Below are 19,038 nucleotides of genomic sequence, written 5' to 3'. Positions count from 1 at the left end.
TACAGAAATATTGCTTACAATTAAGGAACGTTTTTAACTAAATAAATCTGAGAATGCATCTGTCTCTGTGTACAGATCAGGGTGTATTTTGGTGCAGATGATGTCTCAGGATTTTAATAACTGAATCCCTGGGAGTCTTTGAATAGCTGGGTTTCTCTGGCACGTCATCGAGGCCTAGTGCCAAGAGTGAGGGAACAGGGATCTGCTCTGCTGTGGATCCAGCTGCACTGGTCCTTGACTTTGTCAAGGTAACACAAGGAATACAGGAGAAAGGAAACCCAGTTCATCACCAGTTTAAAACCACAGAATCAGAGAACGGCCTGGGTTGGAAGGGAACTCAAAGCTCACCCAGTGCCACCCCCTGCCATGGGCAGGGACACCTCCCAGGGTCCCAGGTGGCTCCAAGCTGCACCCCACCTGGCCTTGGACACTTCCAGGGATGGGGCAGCCCCAGCTTCTCTGGGCACCCTAAATCTGGTACTGAACACTTGATATCAAACACAGGGACTCGGGAGGTTCCGCTGCAGGACAGAACATTCAAACGGATTCACTTTGAGTATGTAAATCACTGAAATATCATCTAAAGATTTTTCATGGAGTGATTTTGTGCATATTTATACCAATTACAGAAGTTCATACTGAAGCTCTAGAGCTGCAAGTGCTGCTGAAGCCAGAGGACCTGTTCAGAATGTGACACAATAAATGGGCAGCATGAGCAGCACATGATTTCTGCTGTAATAACCTTTCATTAGTAACTAGTGGGGAAATGCTTTTGTCAGGATAGTACAGGCTTACTTCTGAAAAGACACTTGAGACAGATTCCTTTTGGATTGAAACTTGGAAACCTTCAGTATTCTAACATGAGTTCTCCAGCCCCAAATCCACAGGACTTCACTTCGCAGCAAGTCATCCGAATTCACAAAAAGGGTTTTAATCATAATGCCACCAACTTGCTTGAAAGTTATAAATGGATGGGAATAAACACCAAGCTGCAAGTTCACTGAGAATGTCTCTGGCTTCGGTTACCATAAGCCACCTGAATCAGATGTCCCAGACAGGCAGCACAGGTAGAGGTGCTCCCACCAGGGTAATTACTGACATTAATGAGATGGAATTGTTAATGCTGCTGTATTTCCAAAGTGTAAATCATTCTTCTAAAGAACGTGCAATAAGCTCACTCGCCACCACAGCCGGGCAGGAGCCGTGTCAGTGTTTCATTTTCTAATCTACCTCCGAGAATAAATAATGTAAACAATCGTCAAGTAGGAAAACACCCCAGAGAGCTGCTCAAGATGGCTCAAACCTCAAGAACTCAATGATCTGAACAACTGCGAAGACCCCAGGGACATCAGACCCAGACCCAGGGACCCCGGCCCTCGGACGCTGGACATCAGCCCACGGCCCCCGGCCCTCGGACACCGGACCCAGACCCAGGGATCACGGCCCTCGGACACCCGATTCCGACCCTCGGACCACGGCCCCCGGCCCTCGGACACCGGACCCCGGCCCATCCCGGCCCGCACCACCCCGCGGGCGGGGGGGACCCGGCGAGCCGCGCCGGCAGCGCCGCCCCGCGCCCGCGGCGGTTCGGGGGCGGACGGTGGCGGGGCGAGCGCGGCGCCCCCGCGCGCGGTGGTTGGCGCCGTTGCCGTGGCAGCGCGGGCGGCGCGGCGGGCCGGGGCCGTGCGGAGCCGGGCCGGGGGCTGAGCGCGGTGAGCCGTGAGGGGACAGCGGCGGAAACACCGAGGCTGCCCCGGGGCGGCCTGTGGGGGGGCTCGGGCCTTCTGCCGGGCTGTGCGTCTCGGCCTTATTCACCCCAAACTTTGTTACTTGGGAGTTGGAGCCGCACAAACTCCCAGCGCAGGGGTTTGGCTGGAGGCGTTGGGGCCGCTGCTGCATTGGCCGCTCGTTTGATGTTTGTGCCGCTTCTTAGTGCCACCGACATCCCTAAATCGGTAGCCCAGCGTAGGAATCCTGCTTGGCTTACAGGTGGTTTCTATCATTTACTCATTCCTCTATACTTTAAATCCTGGAATTTGTTTTCTCTGCTCCTTAACTGGAGAAAATAGATGCTCTCTTCTTGTTGATTGTTCTTGAGTTCTGCAGAAGGATTTACATAAATGCACTCAAAGCTGAGCCACCTTCGTTAAAATTAATCATATGTCCAAGTCTTTCTGTGGGTAAGATGTGAAATGCTCAACCATGTGGTAATAACTCATTCTAGATGACATGCAGAATTTACTGAATTCTAATAAATTGTAACAACATTTGGGAGCAGTTTGCTTTGCATTGGAGAACTCCACAAAACGCAAGAACAAATAGTGTTTGTTGGAGTTGTGCCCAAATCATTTGGGGTAAAGCCATGGTGTAAGTAGATAAAATACATTCAGAAGGTTTGTTTCATTACTGAGTTGATTGTTATGTTAAAAAGAAAAAAGGCAGAGACCCTGCTTTTCACTAAGAGATTTATTATAGTTGATACTCAAGATGTGTAACTAGCACAGAGGTATGTGGTTGCATCCTGTTATTTCACGTGCATGAAGTGTGTACTGAGTGCTGTGAATTCGCCTCCAGAGACAGTCACCACTATTGCAAGTTGTTGGATATTTGATGTGGAAAACATGTTCTTCTTTTTATTCAGCCTGGTCATTTGGAAAGAACTGCCAGCATGGAAGGTCGTGAGATCAGTTTTAGTGAGGGAGAACAGCAAATGTCTCCTCTAGTGTTTCTAGAGGAGGAGGAAGAAGGACAAGAAGAGGAAGAAGAAGAAAGAGAAAAAGAAGAAGAAAGACAAGAAGAAGAATTAAGACAAGAAGAGGAAGAAGAACTGGAGGAAAAAGAAAGAGAAGAAGAGGAAGAAGAACAAGAAGAGGAAGAAAGACAAGAAGAGAGAGAAGAAGAAAAAGAGGAAGAAGAAGAAAGAGAAGAGGAGGAAGAAGAAAAAAGAGAAAAAGAAGAAGAAAGACAAGAAGAAGAAGAAGAAAGCCAAGAAGAGGAAGAAGGAGAAGAAGAGGAGGAAAAAGAAAGAGAAGAAGAGGAAGAAGAACAAGAAGAGGAAGAAGAAAGACAAGAAGAGGAAGAAAAAGAAGATGCAGCTGGTCAGCTCCCTGACGTGGAAGAACACTGGGAAGGTGAAAATGAATTATTTTGATAACTCACAAAAAATTGACATTAATGTAAACTTAATGTAAGATAAACATGTTAGATGATTGGCCAAAACCTGACAATGCAATATCCTCCCTTGTCCCCCTCCCTGTTCTTGTCTGGGATTTTCCCACATAAATGGGATTCTTGGTGGCACTTCCTCATGAAGGCAGAGAACATTCTCCTGTTCATTTGCAGGTGTATCATAGTCCTGTGTGTTTTACCATATGAATTTTTTAATGTACACTGCAGTAATGCTATAAAATGTCATGTCTGATTCTCCACGCTGTGACTTGACAGCAAATATAGAAAGCTTTGCATTTTAAAATTCAAAGTCTCTTTATTAAGCTGTTGTTTCAATATCTGCTAGAATATGAGCTGGAAGAAGAGCTGGATGTTGGTGGCAAGATGGAAAACAAGGACACTTTTGAAGATGCTGGAGACCAGTCTGATTCTAGCACGTAAATACCTTGTTCCAGTTCAAACAGAATTTCCTCAGTGGTGCTGAGTGACCAGCTGTGCATGACATGGCTTAAACTAGTTTAAAATGTTCCTGTTAAAATTGTAAACTATTCTTCAGGAACAGTAAAATTGCAAAGCTGAGGTGGGATCAAGAGGAGCCCCAGGCATTTTAAAACAAAGACACATCATTAGTGCTTTAATGAGGGTATAAATGTTCAACATTAGATATCCAATACTGACAATCCTGGCTTAAGTCCATGCATGCAAACTTCCTGTGCTGTTTGTGTTCATGTTCTTCCTTATTTATAATGTCTTATTTGTAAGTTCTGCTAGAATAAAACAGAAAGCAGGGATGTAAGGATGTCAGACAAACTTCCCATTACTACGGTTTCACATTGTTTCTTTGTTGGTTGTGTGCTCCAATTCAAAGGCAAATCTCAGAACACTCTTTGGGCAAAGTTGGTAACATTCAGCCTCTGAAGTCTGCAGACAGAATTCGCATATTAACATCACAGAGAAGCCTCCAACTGCTCGATGACATGGTCAGGGAAAAGAAACTGACGGTCCAAAAAACCAGGTTAGTGTTTGAGAAACCATAATCCATCAGCAAATACTGAGATACCGTATCCATCATGAATACTAGAGTTTATAGAGCTATGTATCTGACAGGAATCCTGGCTGTGAATCTTGCCCCCAAGAAGAAGAGTTCCACTGGGAAGAGAACAGAACCTGCAATGATGTGTTTGTTTCTTGCAGTGACACGCTGAGTGCCTGTCGGCTGCGGAGCAAGATGCTGGCAAAGCAGCTGGATCATGTAGACATGGAAATAGAGAGAGAGGAGGAGGCTGGCAATGTGTAGGTAGAGAGTATTTCTGGATACCGAGGATTACAGGCATCCACTATGTTCATCTGTGTGTAATTAATGAGATAAGAGCAGGAAGAGGTGGAAACTTGGGAATGGGTGGGAAAGAGGCATGTATTTTAAAATGCAACAACAGGTACTAAATCAGCCTAGCCCACTGCTGTCAATTATGTCAATCTTCTATTCAGTCGGATGAATCAAGGTGCTGTGGCACTCCTGGAGGTCATGGCTTTGCTTCTGGTGATTATTCAGTCAGGATTTCTATATATGTGTGCGTATATATTTTTATAAACACACACATACGTGTGCCATTTCTTTCTTGTGTTGTTCTGGGATGCAGGAATGCCTTTCAGGAGTAGCTCTGCATACAGGAGCTGCTCTGAAACACTTGTGCTATCAAGTGGGAGGCAATTTACTGTACTCTTCACATTTGGTTTAAATAGAAAGCAGTGGGTGGCTTGTGTACCAGGAGCCAGAGGCTTGTGAACAAACTTCGCAGCTGCATTTCTAACCTGTGTTAATCTCCAGGTTCGAGCAGCGATGAATGAGAGAAAGGAAGGCAGGTTAACTGCCAGAATGGGAGAGCTGCTTAAACAAAACTGATGAGCTGATGCAAATGAGCCTCCTGAGGTGGTGCAAGTGGGATTTCAGAGACAGTAACAAATCCCAGCAAAGACAGAAAAGCACAGTAGTGTTTATCCTTATGATGGGTCACATGGAGAGCTCTAGGTATGGAAAAAATAGCAATTCTCCCAATCTCTTGCATTTAGCAAGTGACTAGTGGAGAGAGAAGGCTTGATAGATTTCTGGCTTCTGAAGTTTGAAGTCTTTGTATTTTAGCAATAACGCAAATCCTGGCTGCCATTAGCACTACCAATGCCAATAGAGAAATGTTGAATTTAGAGGAGTAGCTGCAGGTAGAAGATCCAATTTTCATTTAGAGGATGGGAGTTTGTGTTGAGTATAGTCAGGCCACTGTCTGTGGATCCTGTAGCACACTGTCTGCTAGTTCTCCTGGGGAGAGAAGGAAAAGGACTGTGTGGGAATGCTGCAGTTGTAGGCTAAGTGTATGGAATATTGTAGTAGCATTTTAAAAGCAAACTCAGTCTGGGTTCTCTAGGTTCACCTACGCTTATCTTTGTGAATAATACTGCTTTTATCAGTTTGAGAAGTGAATAGTTACATTAAGCTACTGGTCAGTGCTTTTGAAATTCTCACCTGTTCCTTTCAACCGGTGTGTAAGAGTTTAAAGAAAGCTGTGCGTCAAGAATGGACACTTAGAAAGTTAAACAAGGGGATGCATGAATTGCTGGGATTCTGATGAATAAATGTGAGCCTTAGAGCTGTGCTTTATTCCTGCTGATCTTGCACGGGGGGCTCTGTTCACATTTCTGCCTGATGGGTTCTCACTGACATGTCCAGTGCAGCCGTGTCCCGCCTGCAGGCCGTGAGCAGCCGATTGTGCACTGAGCTGGAGAGAGAGAAGGAGCTGGAGCTGAGGCTTGCTCTGACACTGAAACAAAACTTGTAAGTGAGGGGATGAAGAAAGTGGGAGGGGAATCAATCTTTATTACCTTCTTCATATGCTGTTGGATGGATTCAAAAGTTAGTCAACAGAGAAATTGCTTGTAAATACGGAACTGCATCATTCTAGAGCAACTTTAAGCTTGCATGGTTCATTCCTTACTAAGTTGGGTGCTGTGGCTCATTCCCCAAGTTAGCTTTGCACATTGAAATAAAGTTTTGATTTTATTATGAGAGGTGCATAAATTGTGACCTAAACAGGTCTCATTTCAAATGTAAAATAAGATGGACTAAAGTAAATCTGTGTGTGCATGAGCATAAATACTTGTAATTCATGCCTCTTAGTGGCTTTATAGGGCATAAAGGAAAGGATAGAAAATTAGCATGATGGAGACATTGTAGCAGTACTGTGTATTCTTATGCCAAGCTAATACTGCTGCTTGTAATTGATTGTTCACACATAATAAATGACTTCTTTATATCAGACAGAGTAAAAGTGTCTTTTGCAGGAGGCAACAGGTGAGTGTGTTTATATTTTGGTACCACAGGTACATCAAAGGAGGAGCACAGGCACGAGCTTCTAGCTGTGATTAGCCGAGTGGTTAACCAGGATACAGCGTGTTCTGCTGCAGTATTGTGTAATAGCTTTAAAAGGCTTGGCTTGTTTATTGTGTGATTAGCAACACACAGAACACATGCATGTCCTCAGCTCTGTCATAGCTGGTTCCTTCAGCAAAGCACAGAAGAGTAAAAGCTGTGGCCTGTCCCTGAAGTTATTTATTGCTGAAGGAAAAGCTATTTTTAGAATTTTTCTTGATTTTCATATTTTCTTCTAGGTATATGGGAGAAACACAAACTTGAGGTTTATTTTTTTACCTTTTTTGCACCAATATTTTTGATGTCTTTGAAAGGGATATGGTATTAGATACAAGCCTTAGTCTGTGTCAGTAAAAGGGTTTGATTCAAAATATGTTTTTAAATAATAAAAGAAAACTTGGTTACATGCTTATTTCCCCCATAGAGCCTTCCCTACTCAATTTATCACCTTAAAGTGAAAGAATATCAGTATTCCCGTGAAAACAATTCACACTTTTTTAAAGGGTTGAGCTGTGGCAGATAGAAACTGAACAGGAAAGATACGACATCCTCCGTGAACAACTTCAAAAAGATGAGGAGGAGCTACAGATGCAATACCAGGAGGAGAGAGAAGCGAGGATTTGGAAGGAAAAAATAACAGCCCTGCAAGCAGAAGGAACACGTCGGACTCGAGAGAAGTAAGAGCCTCAAAGTCAGAGCCTGCTGCCTTGCTTGTTTTATTTTCAGCCAATTCTCTGCTGCAGGTGCTGAGATGAGCTAGTTCAGATCCTGGTGCTACTGTGTGTCTTAGCTGGGTGTGCTTCAGGAATGTTTGATGAGGAAATGGAATTAAAATAAAAATTGGCCACGGCCTTGCAGTTATGCAAGTAAGGATTTCTGATCTATGGGAATAAACTTAATGGAAATGAAAAAACTACAAGTGCAGGGGGTTTTATCATAGGAAATGAGTTTGTTGGCTCAGACTAACTGCATGTGTCTGCAGTCCTGTTGGCATTCCAGGACCTTCTGGGCTTATGGTGAAGTCCACTGAGATTTCCTGGAGCAGAAGCGACACCAGAAAGCACAAAAGTGCTCTCCAAAAGCAAAAGTGTGTCAGTCTGTGGCTTTTGTGGCATTTATCACTTTTTCTATAATGTAGGGGGTGTGGAGAGTGGACAAATGTCCTAATTTCAGCACATATCAATAAACTCCCCAAGCCCACCCTGAGGTCTCATTGAGGTGGTCTCATTGTGTTCCTTAGTCCTGCTGCAGCTGTTGCTTTGTCTGTGTTTTGCAGAAGAGAGGAGGAAGCCCGGAGAGAATGTGAAGAAAGAAATAAGAAACTCCTCGAGGATGCCAAAAGGAACCATGAGAAAGCAGTCTGCTTCCTGAGGCAAAGCATGGCTAGGTGGGGCTTCACTCCTTTCCTGTTGTGCATTCTCTCCTGGGCAAGACTTTATCCTCCAATCTTTGAAAAATAATGATTTTTCTGTAAGTTGTGTCATCTGTTTCACCTGGAAATCTCGTGCCAGGTACAGTGTGGTGAGGCACTGAGATCTCACAAAGCAAAAAGGACATGGAAAGAAGAAAATCCACTCAGTGTCCTAGCATGGCCTCCAGATTCCCTGGAGTCTTTGTCATGAGGGCTCTGGCCTTGGAGGCATTGATGATGGTTTGAAACATTTTAGGGAGGTGTGTGTGTCATCAACTGTAGCAGTATAACTAAAATCCAGGTTTGAAACCTGCCCTGTGCCATTCTATGTCCCCTCAGAAATGTGGTAAAACAGCATCAGCAGATTGATGGGCCAGTTCTTTGTGCTGCTGCTCTGGTTGATTTTAAATTACATATTCTTTCATATTACTCTGGTGTTGAATTATTTTGCTGCTGAAGAAACAGAACATTTGTTACTATTTTTACAGATATGCAAATATATCCTAATATATAAATATTAGGACTTAATTGTAAAATGATTGAAGCAATTGTACTGTTTCTGTGCTGGTTTATTTTATTAGGTGGTGTGTACAAACTGATCATAATTAAGAAAAACAAAATCAAAGAGATTTTTTTTCTCGACAAATATATCTAACGTATCAATCTTAATTTTTTCCCATTATATTAGCTGGAATATTCCCAGCTTTGATTCCTGCCCACATATTTCCAACTTGTAGAGTTCTCAGGGTTTATTTTTAGTGTGGGTACATGTGCTTGGCTGGTAAAAGTTTGCTACATAAGGTTTAGATACTGCTTATATGAGCAACACCTGAATTCTTTATTTTAGCAGCCAGTCATATGTCATAACATGAAACACATTCTTCATATCCAAAACTTAAAAAAATTAAAGTTGTTGAGCAAAATATTTGAAAACCTGTTGGCACTGGGAGCTCGAGCAGTGCCACGTTTGGAGGAGTCTGCAGCTGTTCCCTGTGCCCACAGCCAGTGCCCAGCACTCAGGCTGCACAGCAGCAATTACTCCCTGTCAGCTCAGCCATTCCATTACCAAGAGCTTTCCAGCATGAGAGCCTGAAAGATTTTAACTTTGCTTACAGAATTCATGAAAAAAATGCAAAGGAAGAAGCGAAAGCTCAGGAGCATATGGAGAGAAGGATACAAGCTGTGCTTTCCCTGAAAACCAGCATCACTTCCAACAGGGTACTGCTGCTGGGCTGGGGTGGGAATGAAGTCACTGACTCGGGATGGCTTCTCATGCAAGGCAGCTCAGTTTGCCTTGCAGAGCTGTGGTGATTTCTGATCACATCACTGACCAAACCCCTTGAAACTGGGGAGAGTTTAACCCTTGCAGGGATGGCATGAGATCTGTGTGGGCAGGTTTTGACACTTCTGCTGATGCGGTTTATTCTGTCAACAGTCTAGTTGTTCTGGGAGGGGAACTCTCTGGGAAATAATGCATACTAAAAAAAGTTCTCTGGAAGTTCAGCCAGAAGGATTTCCAGTTATTTGGATCCCAATGCAGAAATATTCCACATGGAGAAAACATATGGAAGAAAAACAGTTATTTGAGAATTTAAATAGTATAAATTAGGGATTTCTGAGCTATGCTGCTTTGCTTTTCTATTTATGTTCTGTAGAATATGAGGGAATGATCTTAATTTAAACCTGATTTGTTTAGAACTGTTATCTTTTCACATTCCTTCACTGAGCAGCATTCCAGGGGCAGGCTGGAAGGGTAGAGAAGTAGCCTGGACCTAGTCAGAGCTTTCTGCATCTCAGCACCCCATGGCTACAGAGAATATTACAGACAATACCTTCTGCTTCAGAGACATCCACCACAAATGGATACTTAGATAAGGGGACCAGCATTAGATCCTCTGGTTTATATTCTTTAATATGTGAATCAAATACATAGCTGGTTTGTGTGACTTTCATAGGAAAGGCTCCAAACTCTCCAGATTTTGAACAAAGCAAAGGCCTTGGAGGCAAAGAAGGAGGAGATGAAAATGAGGGAGGCCATCCTAGCAGAAGGAGGCAATGCTATCAGGGAAGTTTTTCTCCATAAACGACAGCAAGAGCACGAAAAAAGGAAAGAGTGAGTATCATATCCATATCAAACTCTGCCTGCTCCCTGGAGCTCAGTCAGATCCTGAAGGCAGAACATCTCTGATGGTGCCTGGAGGGCGTGAACTCCCTCTCCCACTCTGTGTGTGCCACTTGCACAGTCTGTTCTTGGTGCCCTGAACTCTGCCTTAGGGGCGCTCAGAGCTCCAGAGCTCCGTGGGTGTTCCATGACTCCTCCAGGAGGGGAGTTCAGTGACCCTAAACTGGAAACCTGAAGCAACTGTCCTTCTTCCTCTCCTGAACACTGAAAGTCTGTATCAGCCTTCTAAAACACTGTAACTGAGTATATTTAGTCTGCAAAAATGTATAAACAGCCTCTGAATCACTTGGTGTCTTGGCACAAACTACCACTGAACCCAACTGAAAGACTCGCTATTTAGCTAAAAGGCTCCAAGGGAACTGGATTGCAGTTAATATTACTGTTAAACAACCATGCTTGGCTTAATATTTCTTACAACTTTGGATTGCAGAGCTTTTAGAGAACTGCAGAAGTCAAGAAAAATGGAGATTGTGTCTCGAATTTTGCAAGAAAGAGCCGCTGTTCACAAGCAGAGAAAAAGTCAGTCTCCTACGAAGGCAATTAAGGCTCGTGGTAAACTGGAGGATCCTTCAGTGCAGAGCAGGAAAGCTTGGCAAAGTGAGGAGACCTGCAAACACGCAGATGGAGAAACACCACAGGTAATCAAAGGCCTAGGAATTAACTCTCTTCAGATTGTTTTGTTTTGTTAAACGTGCAGGTCATTGAAATCTGTTTAAAAATAGCACAGACTACAAGCAAACATGAGACAGTAGAGAACAAGTGGAGAGTAATTTCCCCATCAGATCTCTTAATATCTGTTAGTTTCCTTTTTTCTTGAAGGAAATATAGTGACTTTTAATGTAAAATTTTGTCTGTGTTCAGTGTTTTAAGAGGAGGTTGGCCTAAGTTGCATCTTTGGCCTCTGAACCAAAGGCCAAGAGGCCAAAAAGCCAAAGACCTGTAATTTTTGTGTTAAAAGATCTCCTCAGAAATTGATAACTGTTGAAGTAACTGTAGTTTTTTACTGTGTCTTCAAAACTTGTGTTCTTTCACCAAAGCCATGGCGCTCTCCATCAGTTTGTTCCTTGGCTGGGGAGGGAACTGCTCCCCAAGGAGAGACTTCTGAGAGCAGACCCCAGGATGTGCTCTGGGAAAGTGGTGATCAAGACACAGAGAGGGACAAGACCCTTCTGGTACCAGAGTTCCCAGGACTCTGGAGTCAGGAATATTACTTGCACAAGGTAAATGTTGTGATATCTCCTGTTAGAAACAAAAAAGAACCTTGCTTGAAACCAATAATTGTGTATTTTGCAGTTAAAATGCAGACATGATGTTATTGCATAGATGCAGCAATTCAGATGTGAGAATATCATCAGTCATTGCTGGTTGACACTGTTCTGGAGGAGTTTGTTCTCTCAAAGAGAAAGCAGTGCTTTAGGTTTAGTTCAGAAATCTGTGAAGACATAAATCACATTATGTTTACTTCTTTGAATTTAAAAAAACCTCAGAATCAAAAAGAAATCATGTCAGTACATATTCCTAGACTTGCATGGAGAAGCACTGGACCATGGCTGAAACATTCCAGTGAAGTCAGCTGTTGTTTTTTTTCTCAATGTTTAATAAGTTGAGAAGAAAAAAAAAAAAACCTTTAAAGTGCAGAAAATCTAATTCTGCCATGAAAAACATGGTTTTGTAGTGTTGGATGATGATAAACTGCAGAACAGACAGCTGAGAATCCATTCAGTTCTTCATGTTGAGGTTGGGATGCTGGGTTTGACTGGAGAGAGCCAGATAAAGGCTGGCCAGGTGCTGGAAGATTCCTTTGGCAGCTTTTTCTACTGGAGCTGCAGATTCCGTGGTCACACACAGATCTGGTGGCTTTTCTTCATGTTCCTTTCAGGTGCCCAAAGCAGAAGATCCAGCACAGTTGGCTATCAGGGCAGTGAGGAAACAAATGGCTAAGAAAAAAATGGAGAAACTCCAAGCTGGAATTCTTCCCAAGCAAACTGTGCCTGCTCAGGAGCATAAGGGCTGTGCTTTCCACAGCAAACCCAGCTGCATTCATTTCAAGGTCAGTGGCCATTCTGCATGGAACTGTAGAGAGGTATCTGCTGGAGGTATATCCCAATGTCTTGATCAAAAATCTGTTGCAGCCTTTAAGAGGTCTGTAGTGGATTTTGAAACAGCTCTTCCTTTTTTCTCTTACAATCTCTTTGTTAAGTGATAGATTAAATAAATTACTTAGTTTTACTATCTAAACTATAAAATACTTCCTTTTCTTAGGGGAGTTTAAATGCTGTCAGAAAGGTGAGCAGCTGACCAAACCTCCTGTTGGACTGTGTTGTGTGTTTTTGGAGGGCAGCATGACTGGTACTTGTAAATTGTTTGTAAATACATTATTACTGTAAAATAATGTCCTAAGGAAGTGGTGGAAAAAACATTATTACTGTAAAATAATGTCCTAAGGAAGTGGTGGAAAAAACATTATTACTGTAAAATAATGTCCTAAGGAAGTGGTGTCCTTAAGGAAGTTTAATGACAGCCCAGTGAATAAACAAGTTGTTTCAGCACTGTCAGTGATCGCATACTCCAGAGCTCCTTCCCCAGCTCACTGCCCACTGTCCTTGTGGGGATAAACCCACATGCAGGTCAATTTCAGTTAGTTAACAAAACTGTTAATAACTCAGACCATGAACATGACATTTTGTCTCTGACACTCACCTGGTCTCTTTGGCATTCCAAGGATTTTGATGTTGGTCAAATCTACAAAAAGAAGATAGTTTTGACAAATGCATGCTACAGTGTTAATTACTGCAGGCTGGTGGGAATCAGCGAATGGCTCAAGGATTTCATCAGTGTTGAGTAAGTAAATTCACTGCAGATTTGTTTTACCTTTGTACCACAAGAGCTGGAGCCCAGTTCTGCAGCAAGTGAAATTTCTGCTTGTCGTGGGTTAACCCTTCAGGCAGAGAAACTCCACAGAGCAGCTCCTCACTCCCTCCTCAGTGGGACAGGGGAGAGAACTGGGGGGGGAAAGTCAGACTTGTGGCTTGAGATGAACACAGTTTCATTCAATAGAAAAGGAAGGGAATAAACCTGATGAAATAAAGGAAATCAATCTCGGAGAAAAGAACACTTACATTGCAATTCTGTGGTCTTTCCCATCAATCTATTCCTGTAATCCTGCTGCCAGGTTATGTAATGGAGCACTGTGTCTAGTTGGGAGATTGCAAATTAATCTCAGTTTAACTATATTGATAATTTTATCTCACTGTTATAAATAAACAGAAGGAGCCATCCACGAATGTTTCTTTTTTAAGAATTCAGACACCACCTCTCTCTGGAGCTGGACTGAGCCTTTAAATATATAAAAGGCAAGTTGTGAAAAGCAGTATCTCTCTAAAAAATGAAGTCGTGAAAAGAATTTATTTATTTGGAATTCTGTGAAACAAGCAAACAAAAAAATATTGTAGTCTACACTAAAAGTAAAAATGCTAAAGTTTCTGTGTGTAAGTGAAGCTTACGGACAAACAGGAGACATGGAGGTGAATTCCATTGGCTTAAGGAGAAAGTTCAGGTTTCAACCCTTCTGCTGACCTGGAGAAGCCCCCTGTGGGACAGTTTAATGACAGCCCAGTGAATAAACAAGTTGTTTCAGCACTGTCAGTGATCGCATACTCCAGAGCTCCTTTCCCAGCTCACTGCCCACTGTCCTTGTGGGGATAAACCACACCTGGAATTGCTGGATTGTCTGGCAAGGACAAGATGCTCCAAGGTGAAGCCCTTCCTTGCCCACTTTGTCCCCACAAGAGTCCCCAGGAACGTGAACAGAGAACAGAGTTCTTGACTGAACAGCATCCCTGGAGAGCTGTAAAGTCTGGATCCAGCTGCTGTGGTGGATTGGGAGAGGTGTGGAGCACTTCATTCCCAGCCAGATGGAGGTGGATAACTGAGCAGGACACAGCAGAGCCCTTCAGCTCCTAAACCTGCTCTGCTGCTTGACTCCATGTGGAGCTCGTGGTTGGTTCAAAATCACGTGTGGGGATTTAATTTTGACCCACTTACACATGTTTAATTTCTGTGACAAAGCCTGAAGCTACTAATCCGACAAAATGAGGGTTTCCTGCTCTCAAAGATTGATTTTTTTTCTCTCATTTAGTATGTTGGACAATTGCAAATGGTAAATCAGCACCTCTGGTTTTTGACCAAAAATTAAACAGTGCTTTTTGAAAGGCTTAAGTCTTTCCTTGCTGTAATTGCTTTTCAAAGTACTCTCCAAATATCAAGAGCTGTGAATGATTTTTCAATGTCTGATAAATTATTTAACTTTTTAAAATTAAATTGGTTACCCATACATTTGCCAACAGCATAGCTAGCAGAAATAATCTAAGATTTTATTCTCCATTTCCATGTTATTAATAATTTGATCAGCAGAGCACAGACCTGTGGACACTGATCCTACACTCTATAAAGCTTATCTCAGGTAGAACCAGACATAAATTGTTTGTTACAAAATAGTTTTGCCAGGTATTTTGAAAATACCCAGCACATCTACACTGTCATGGTGTCGCTGTCCTCAAAATCAGTGCACAGGTATTTACAGAGATAACACCTGAGAGCTGTTATCAGTGACAGACACTGGATTTGCTGATAAAAGGCTTTTTTCCAGTGGTTGCAATGAGCAGTATTGCACCCGTGGCCTCTCCTTAGCAGTGGTTCTGTGTGGGTTTGTGTCTCTGGCAGTTTGTGCTCTAAATCAGAACTATTTTATCAAGGTAATACTTGAAATAAAGAACCATTCCCTAAAGTCCTCCTCAGGAGAAGCTGCCAGGGATCTGTTCAGAAGGTCAGGATGGAGGTGCTTATTCCCTGTCCACATTTTAAGCTCCTGAATTCTGAAGTGTTTCCCTTTCTGAAAAGCTTTCACTTTGCTTTGGTTTGAGTTTAATTTTGTTTTGATAAAGCTGTGAAGGGCGAGTGTGTTCCACGTCTCACTTGGCTTAGGGGCTCCCATGGCTGACAACACTTCCTTATCTCCTCTGGCTCCTCTGCCAGGCAGAGCAGGGCTCCAGGAGTGCCTCAATAATTTCATTTACACTGCAGCTGTGAGATGTCTTGTCTTCTGATGGGCATTTTCCCTGCCTCACACAGACCATGAAATGAGTGGCAGATTCTATTCAAGATGATTTTGATACAGCTGGCAACAAGCAGCACATTCTCTAGTCATCTGCAGCTCCCTCCTTGGCTTTTTCCTCTCCATTTTGTGTTTGGACAGGGGAAATGTTACAGAGCAACATTAAAATGGATAATGGGAGAAGCTGCTTTCTAATTGTCTGACTGGGCAGTTCCACCTCTTCTTGCTGATTTTGAGCCTCAGCTTCACCTCCTTGGCTGCAGTCCCTGTCTTGCCTTTTAAAAGCACTTTGAGTCTTTCTGAATAAAACCTTAATAATCAGCCTTTGTTGTTTCCCAGTTGCAGCAGGGTTCTGTAGCCTTTCATTAATCTGTCACTCATTCTGACTTTTCTGATAATTAGTCCAAGTGAAGGGGGGAAAAAAGCAATCTGCCATTGTTACCAGAGCAGGAGCTGGGTGTTCCATCCACAGCTTTAATTTGGAGTTTTGTGTTAATTATCTCCATAGTTTTGACCCACCTGGCAAAATGTCTTCTGGGATGTCCTGTGAATTCCTGGTAACATTTAAGCCGATGGTAAGTGCACAGTGAGGAGAATCCTAGTATAGGCCACTAGTCTGATTAAAACCGTCATTAATTGAATTTCTTAACTGTCAACAAGAAAAAAACCTACATTTTTTAGAAGAGCTACTGTTGCACATGGACAGCTGTGTGCATGTTCAAGCTCTGATAAATTGTCATAAGGCAAATTCTGAGGGCACGTTTGGAAAAATGCCTCCAAATGTGAGCAAGTTTCCAAATATTTATCATCTTGCCCAGCTAAAGTTTACCAAGCTGTCACAAAGACTGTTTTAAAGGGGAAACATAGAATCAGTAAAGATACATTTTAATATCAATACTCAAAGAATGAGTGAAAATATTTTTCATCAGGCTAAATCTTCTGAAATTACTTAGGGTTTTTTTCTGTTTGGTTTTCTAGATAAATAAAGGGCTGGAAGGAGAAGTCATGTTCATGGCCCAGACAGGTTCTTTTTCTGTTCCACTGAAATGCACAGTCAAGACCTGCATGGTAAGAGACTTCTTTGAAGCATGTGGATAATATTATTATAAAAAGTGGATGCTCACTTCGTTCCATTAGTGCTATGTAGGCCAGTGCTAATTAATGGTTTCTCTTCTCACAGCTGGCTCTGGATAAGGAGCTCATTGACTTTGGCAGCCTTGTGGTGGGAGAGACAATTTCACGGCCCATCAGCCTGACAAACAGCGGGGCTTTGGGAGCCAGATTCAAAGTTCACACGTCAGCCGGTGCCACAAGTACCCTCAGAGCAACAGTAAAGGCTGCTCCTGCAATAGTGGTGGGTTCCAAAGCACTTCCCTAAAGGAATAGAGATGTTCTGCTTTGTGGTATCACAAAGCAGCTCAGATCAGAAAGGACTTGGGAAGATCATCTGGTCCAACCTTTAGTACATTTGGGTCAGTATAAATATAATCTGTTGGACCCAAATATTGGAAGGTAAAAGGAATTATCTTGTGAGGCATGGGGAAACCAGCAATGCTGATTTTTTAAATGATTTTAATAATTTATGTCATGATTCCTGTTTTCTCCACGTTCATGACAATTAGGAGAAAATACTTCAGTTAAAAGAGGAGATTCTGACAGAGTCATTAAAAATCTCAACTCGTGGAAGGCAGAAACATGTGAACTGCTGCAAAACTAGCAATCAAGTGAGGGGTGTGATAAAGAGAGGGCTGGTTTCACCAGACTTAGTTTTGACATGAAACTGCCTGGCTTTCCACTAGAAAAATGTTGGTTTTGTTAATGGTGAAGTAACTGGCACTACACTGCACTGCTCCTGTTACATTATTTACCTGTTTGGGGCAGCCAGCAAAAAATTCAACCTGCTCATTGATAAAGGTCTTGTAGAATGTGCAGTTCTTGGAAAGTGCAACACATTTCTCCAGTTATAACGTGGAACTGTTGCAAGAAAACACAAGTCTGATCTGCATGAACCTTTCACTGGGTAGAACTGGAGCTGGTGCAAAGCAGAGGAGCAGCCGTGGGAGAAAATCCCTCTCTGTGTTTCCCAATAGGTCACTGAACATCCCGGTGCCTGTGACCCTGAAGAGGAAGGCAGCACGGGCCCTGTGGCAGCTGGGGATCCAAACAAGAGCTGTGCTGAGCCCAGGGAGGGGATGACCCCCTGTGCAACCCAGGAGCCCAGGAGCAGCAGAGCCACAGGTGAGGTGATGCTTTGGAACACCCTGCACTTCCCCAGGCCAACATTTATCCAGCTGTAGTCTCCTGTGAAGAACTGAGCTGTTCAGTTTGCAGAGTTACTCAGTAAATGAAGTAGCTCATCACTCCAGGAGTAAGGTTATATTTCTTTGTATGCTGCCTCACAGAAAATGACTAAAAATAATGTCTTGACACCATTATATCAAAAGCAGCAGAGAACCTCACTGCTCATTAGTGATCAACAATTCAGACTCAGAAGAACACAGAACCCAACCAGCTTCAGAAATTGCAAAATTGTTAACATCATCCTTGTCTCAGCAACTGAATCCCCACTTCTCAGAATAGCAATCCACATGACAGGTTTATTTTTATAGTCTGTAATTCTAGGAACAAGGAAGCAGAAAGATGAACCTCCTCAGACATTTTCCATCTCGTTCCTAATGTTTACTATGTGCTTAATAAAATCCAGTCTTGTGGAAGAAAGACTTTCTTAATTTGTTTCTTATCTGTGTTCTTTACCATTTCTTCCCAATACTGATCATTCCAATTTCAGGAAGCTGAAAGTTCCACGGAGAGGTTGTGGGTGGCTTTTGCAGGTCCTTCTGGCTCATTCCTTTATGCCACTGAAACTGCTCTTGAAGGCCATCCCCACTTCCAGCTGAGTCTGTATTTTTGAGCCATTCATGTCGTTACTCCATGGAAGGCTCAGGTGGAATTCCAAACTAGACTAAAGCTGCATGGCCAAACATATATTTCCTTCCAGACATTCCAATTTTCCCATCACGGCTCTATGTGCCTGGATTTGCAATATTGACTCAAATTAATGTACTTGTGCTTTGTTGGGTATTATTTTTAATGGACACATCCAGCATTTTGTTTTGTTTTGTTTTGTGTTTGTTTCTTTCCCCAGAAGAACTTGGTCAAGGAGAATTAAATACCAGATCAGATCTGGACACAGACAATGCAGATAATTTAGTGGAACTTTCTCCTGAAGAAACACCAATTGAAATTATGCTTGGGAAGGTAATGAATGTCCTGAGATCCAGACAAGATCTCACTAGGCTGAGCCTACATCAAATAAATTGCTCTGGTGAGAAATGCTCAAGTACATGGTCATTCCAATCCCACTGAACATCACTGTATCACAGTTAATTCTTAAAAGGAAATCACAGCACACTTTTCTTTTGATCTATAGAGACAAAAGGTTTAACCTTTTGTTCTATCAAATGGTTAAAACCTTTTAACACAGAACCTTTTGTGGCAATCACATTTGCCACAATTAATTCCTTTTTTCTGCTCTGTGCTTCTGTGGTTAAACAAAATCTGGTAACAACATACAAGAAGGGACAGGAAGAATGTCTGGGAAATGTCAGATTTGAGCCATATTATTGTTCTGATTGTGATTTTTCCCGTGCACGGTGAGTTCAGTCTAGTTACAAACCAGGTGTAGTAGAGAGTGTGTGCATTATGTACAGCCTCTTTATTTCAGTGCAATCTCCAGAGTTTCA

General features: G+C 42.6%; 1 protein-coding gene across 1 annotated transcript in view; it reads left to right on the top strand.

The window, feature by feature from the left end:
* Positions 1 to 3,003: 3,003 nt before the first annotated feature.
* CFAP74 (cilia and flagella associated protein 74) overlaps positions 3,004 to 19,038 on the top strand; it is a 35,472-nt gene continuing 19,437 nt past the window's right edge. Inside the window, exons 1-18 of the mRNA XM_038160103.1 lie at positions 3,004 to 3,131; positions 3,515 to 3,605; positions 4,037 to 4,183; positions 4,363 to 4,461; positions 5,891 to 5,995; positions 7,093 to 7,266; positions 7,866 to 7,976; positions 9,116 to 9,218; positions 9,956 to 10,113; positions 10,613 to 10,820; positions 11,220 to 11,402; positions 12,062 to 12,232; positions 12,905 to 13,023; positions 15,804 to 15,870; positions 16,274 to 16,363; positions 16,476 to 16,649; positions 17,386 to 17,533; positions 18,441 to 18,553. Of these exons, the coding sequence (XP_038016031.1) occupies positions 3,553 to 3,605; positions 4,037 to 4,183; positions 4,363 to 4,461; positions 5,891 to 5,995; positions 7,093 to 7,266; positions 7,866 to 7,976; positions 9,116 to 9,218; positions 9,956 to 10,113; positions 10,613 to 10,820; positions 11,220 to 11,402; positions 12,062 to 12,232; positions 12,905 to 13,023; positions 15,804 to 15,870; positions 16,274 to 16,363; positions 16,476 to 16,649; positions 17,386 to 17,533; positions 18,441 to 18,553 (2,223 nt within the window). The 5' untranslated portion in view covers positions 3,004 to 3,131; positions 3,515 to 3,552. The remainder of the gene's footprint in view (positions 3,132 to 3,514; positions 3,606 to 4,036; positions 4,184 to 4,362; positions 4,462 to 5,890; positions 5,996 to 7,092; positions 7,267 to 7,865; positions 7,977 to 9,115; positions 9,219 to 9,955; positions 10,114 to 10,612; positions 10,821 to 11,219; positions 11,403 to 12,061; positions 12,233 to 12,904; positions 13,024 to 15,803; positions 15,871 to 16,273; positions 16,364 to 16,475; positions 16,650 to 17,385; positions 17,534 to 18,440; positions 18,554 to 19,038) is intronic.

The sequence above is a fragment of the Motacilla alba genome, chromosome 21 (assembly GCF_015832195.1).
Source record: "Motacilla alba alba isolate MOTALB_02 chromosome 21, Motacilla_alba_V1.0_pri, whole genome shotgun sequence".
NCBI classification, from domain to species: Eukaryota; Metazoa; Chordata; class Aves; order Passeriformes; family Motacillidae; genus Motacilla; species Motacilla alba.
The sequence above is the reverse complement of the archived record's forward strand: the minus strand, read 5'-3'. Positions and strand labels throughout refer to the sequence as shown.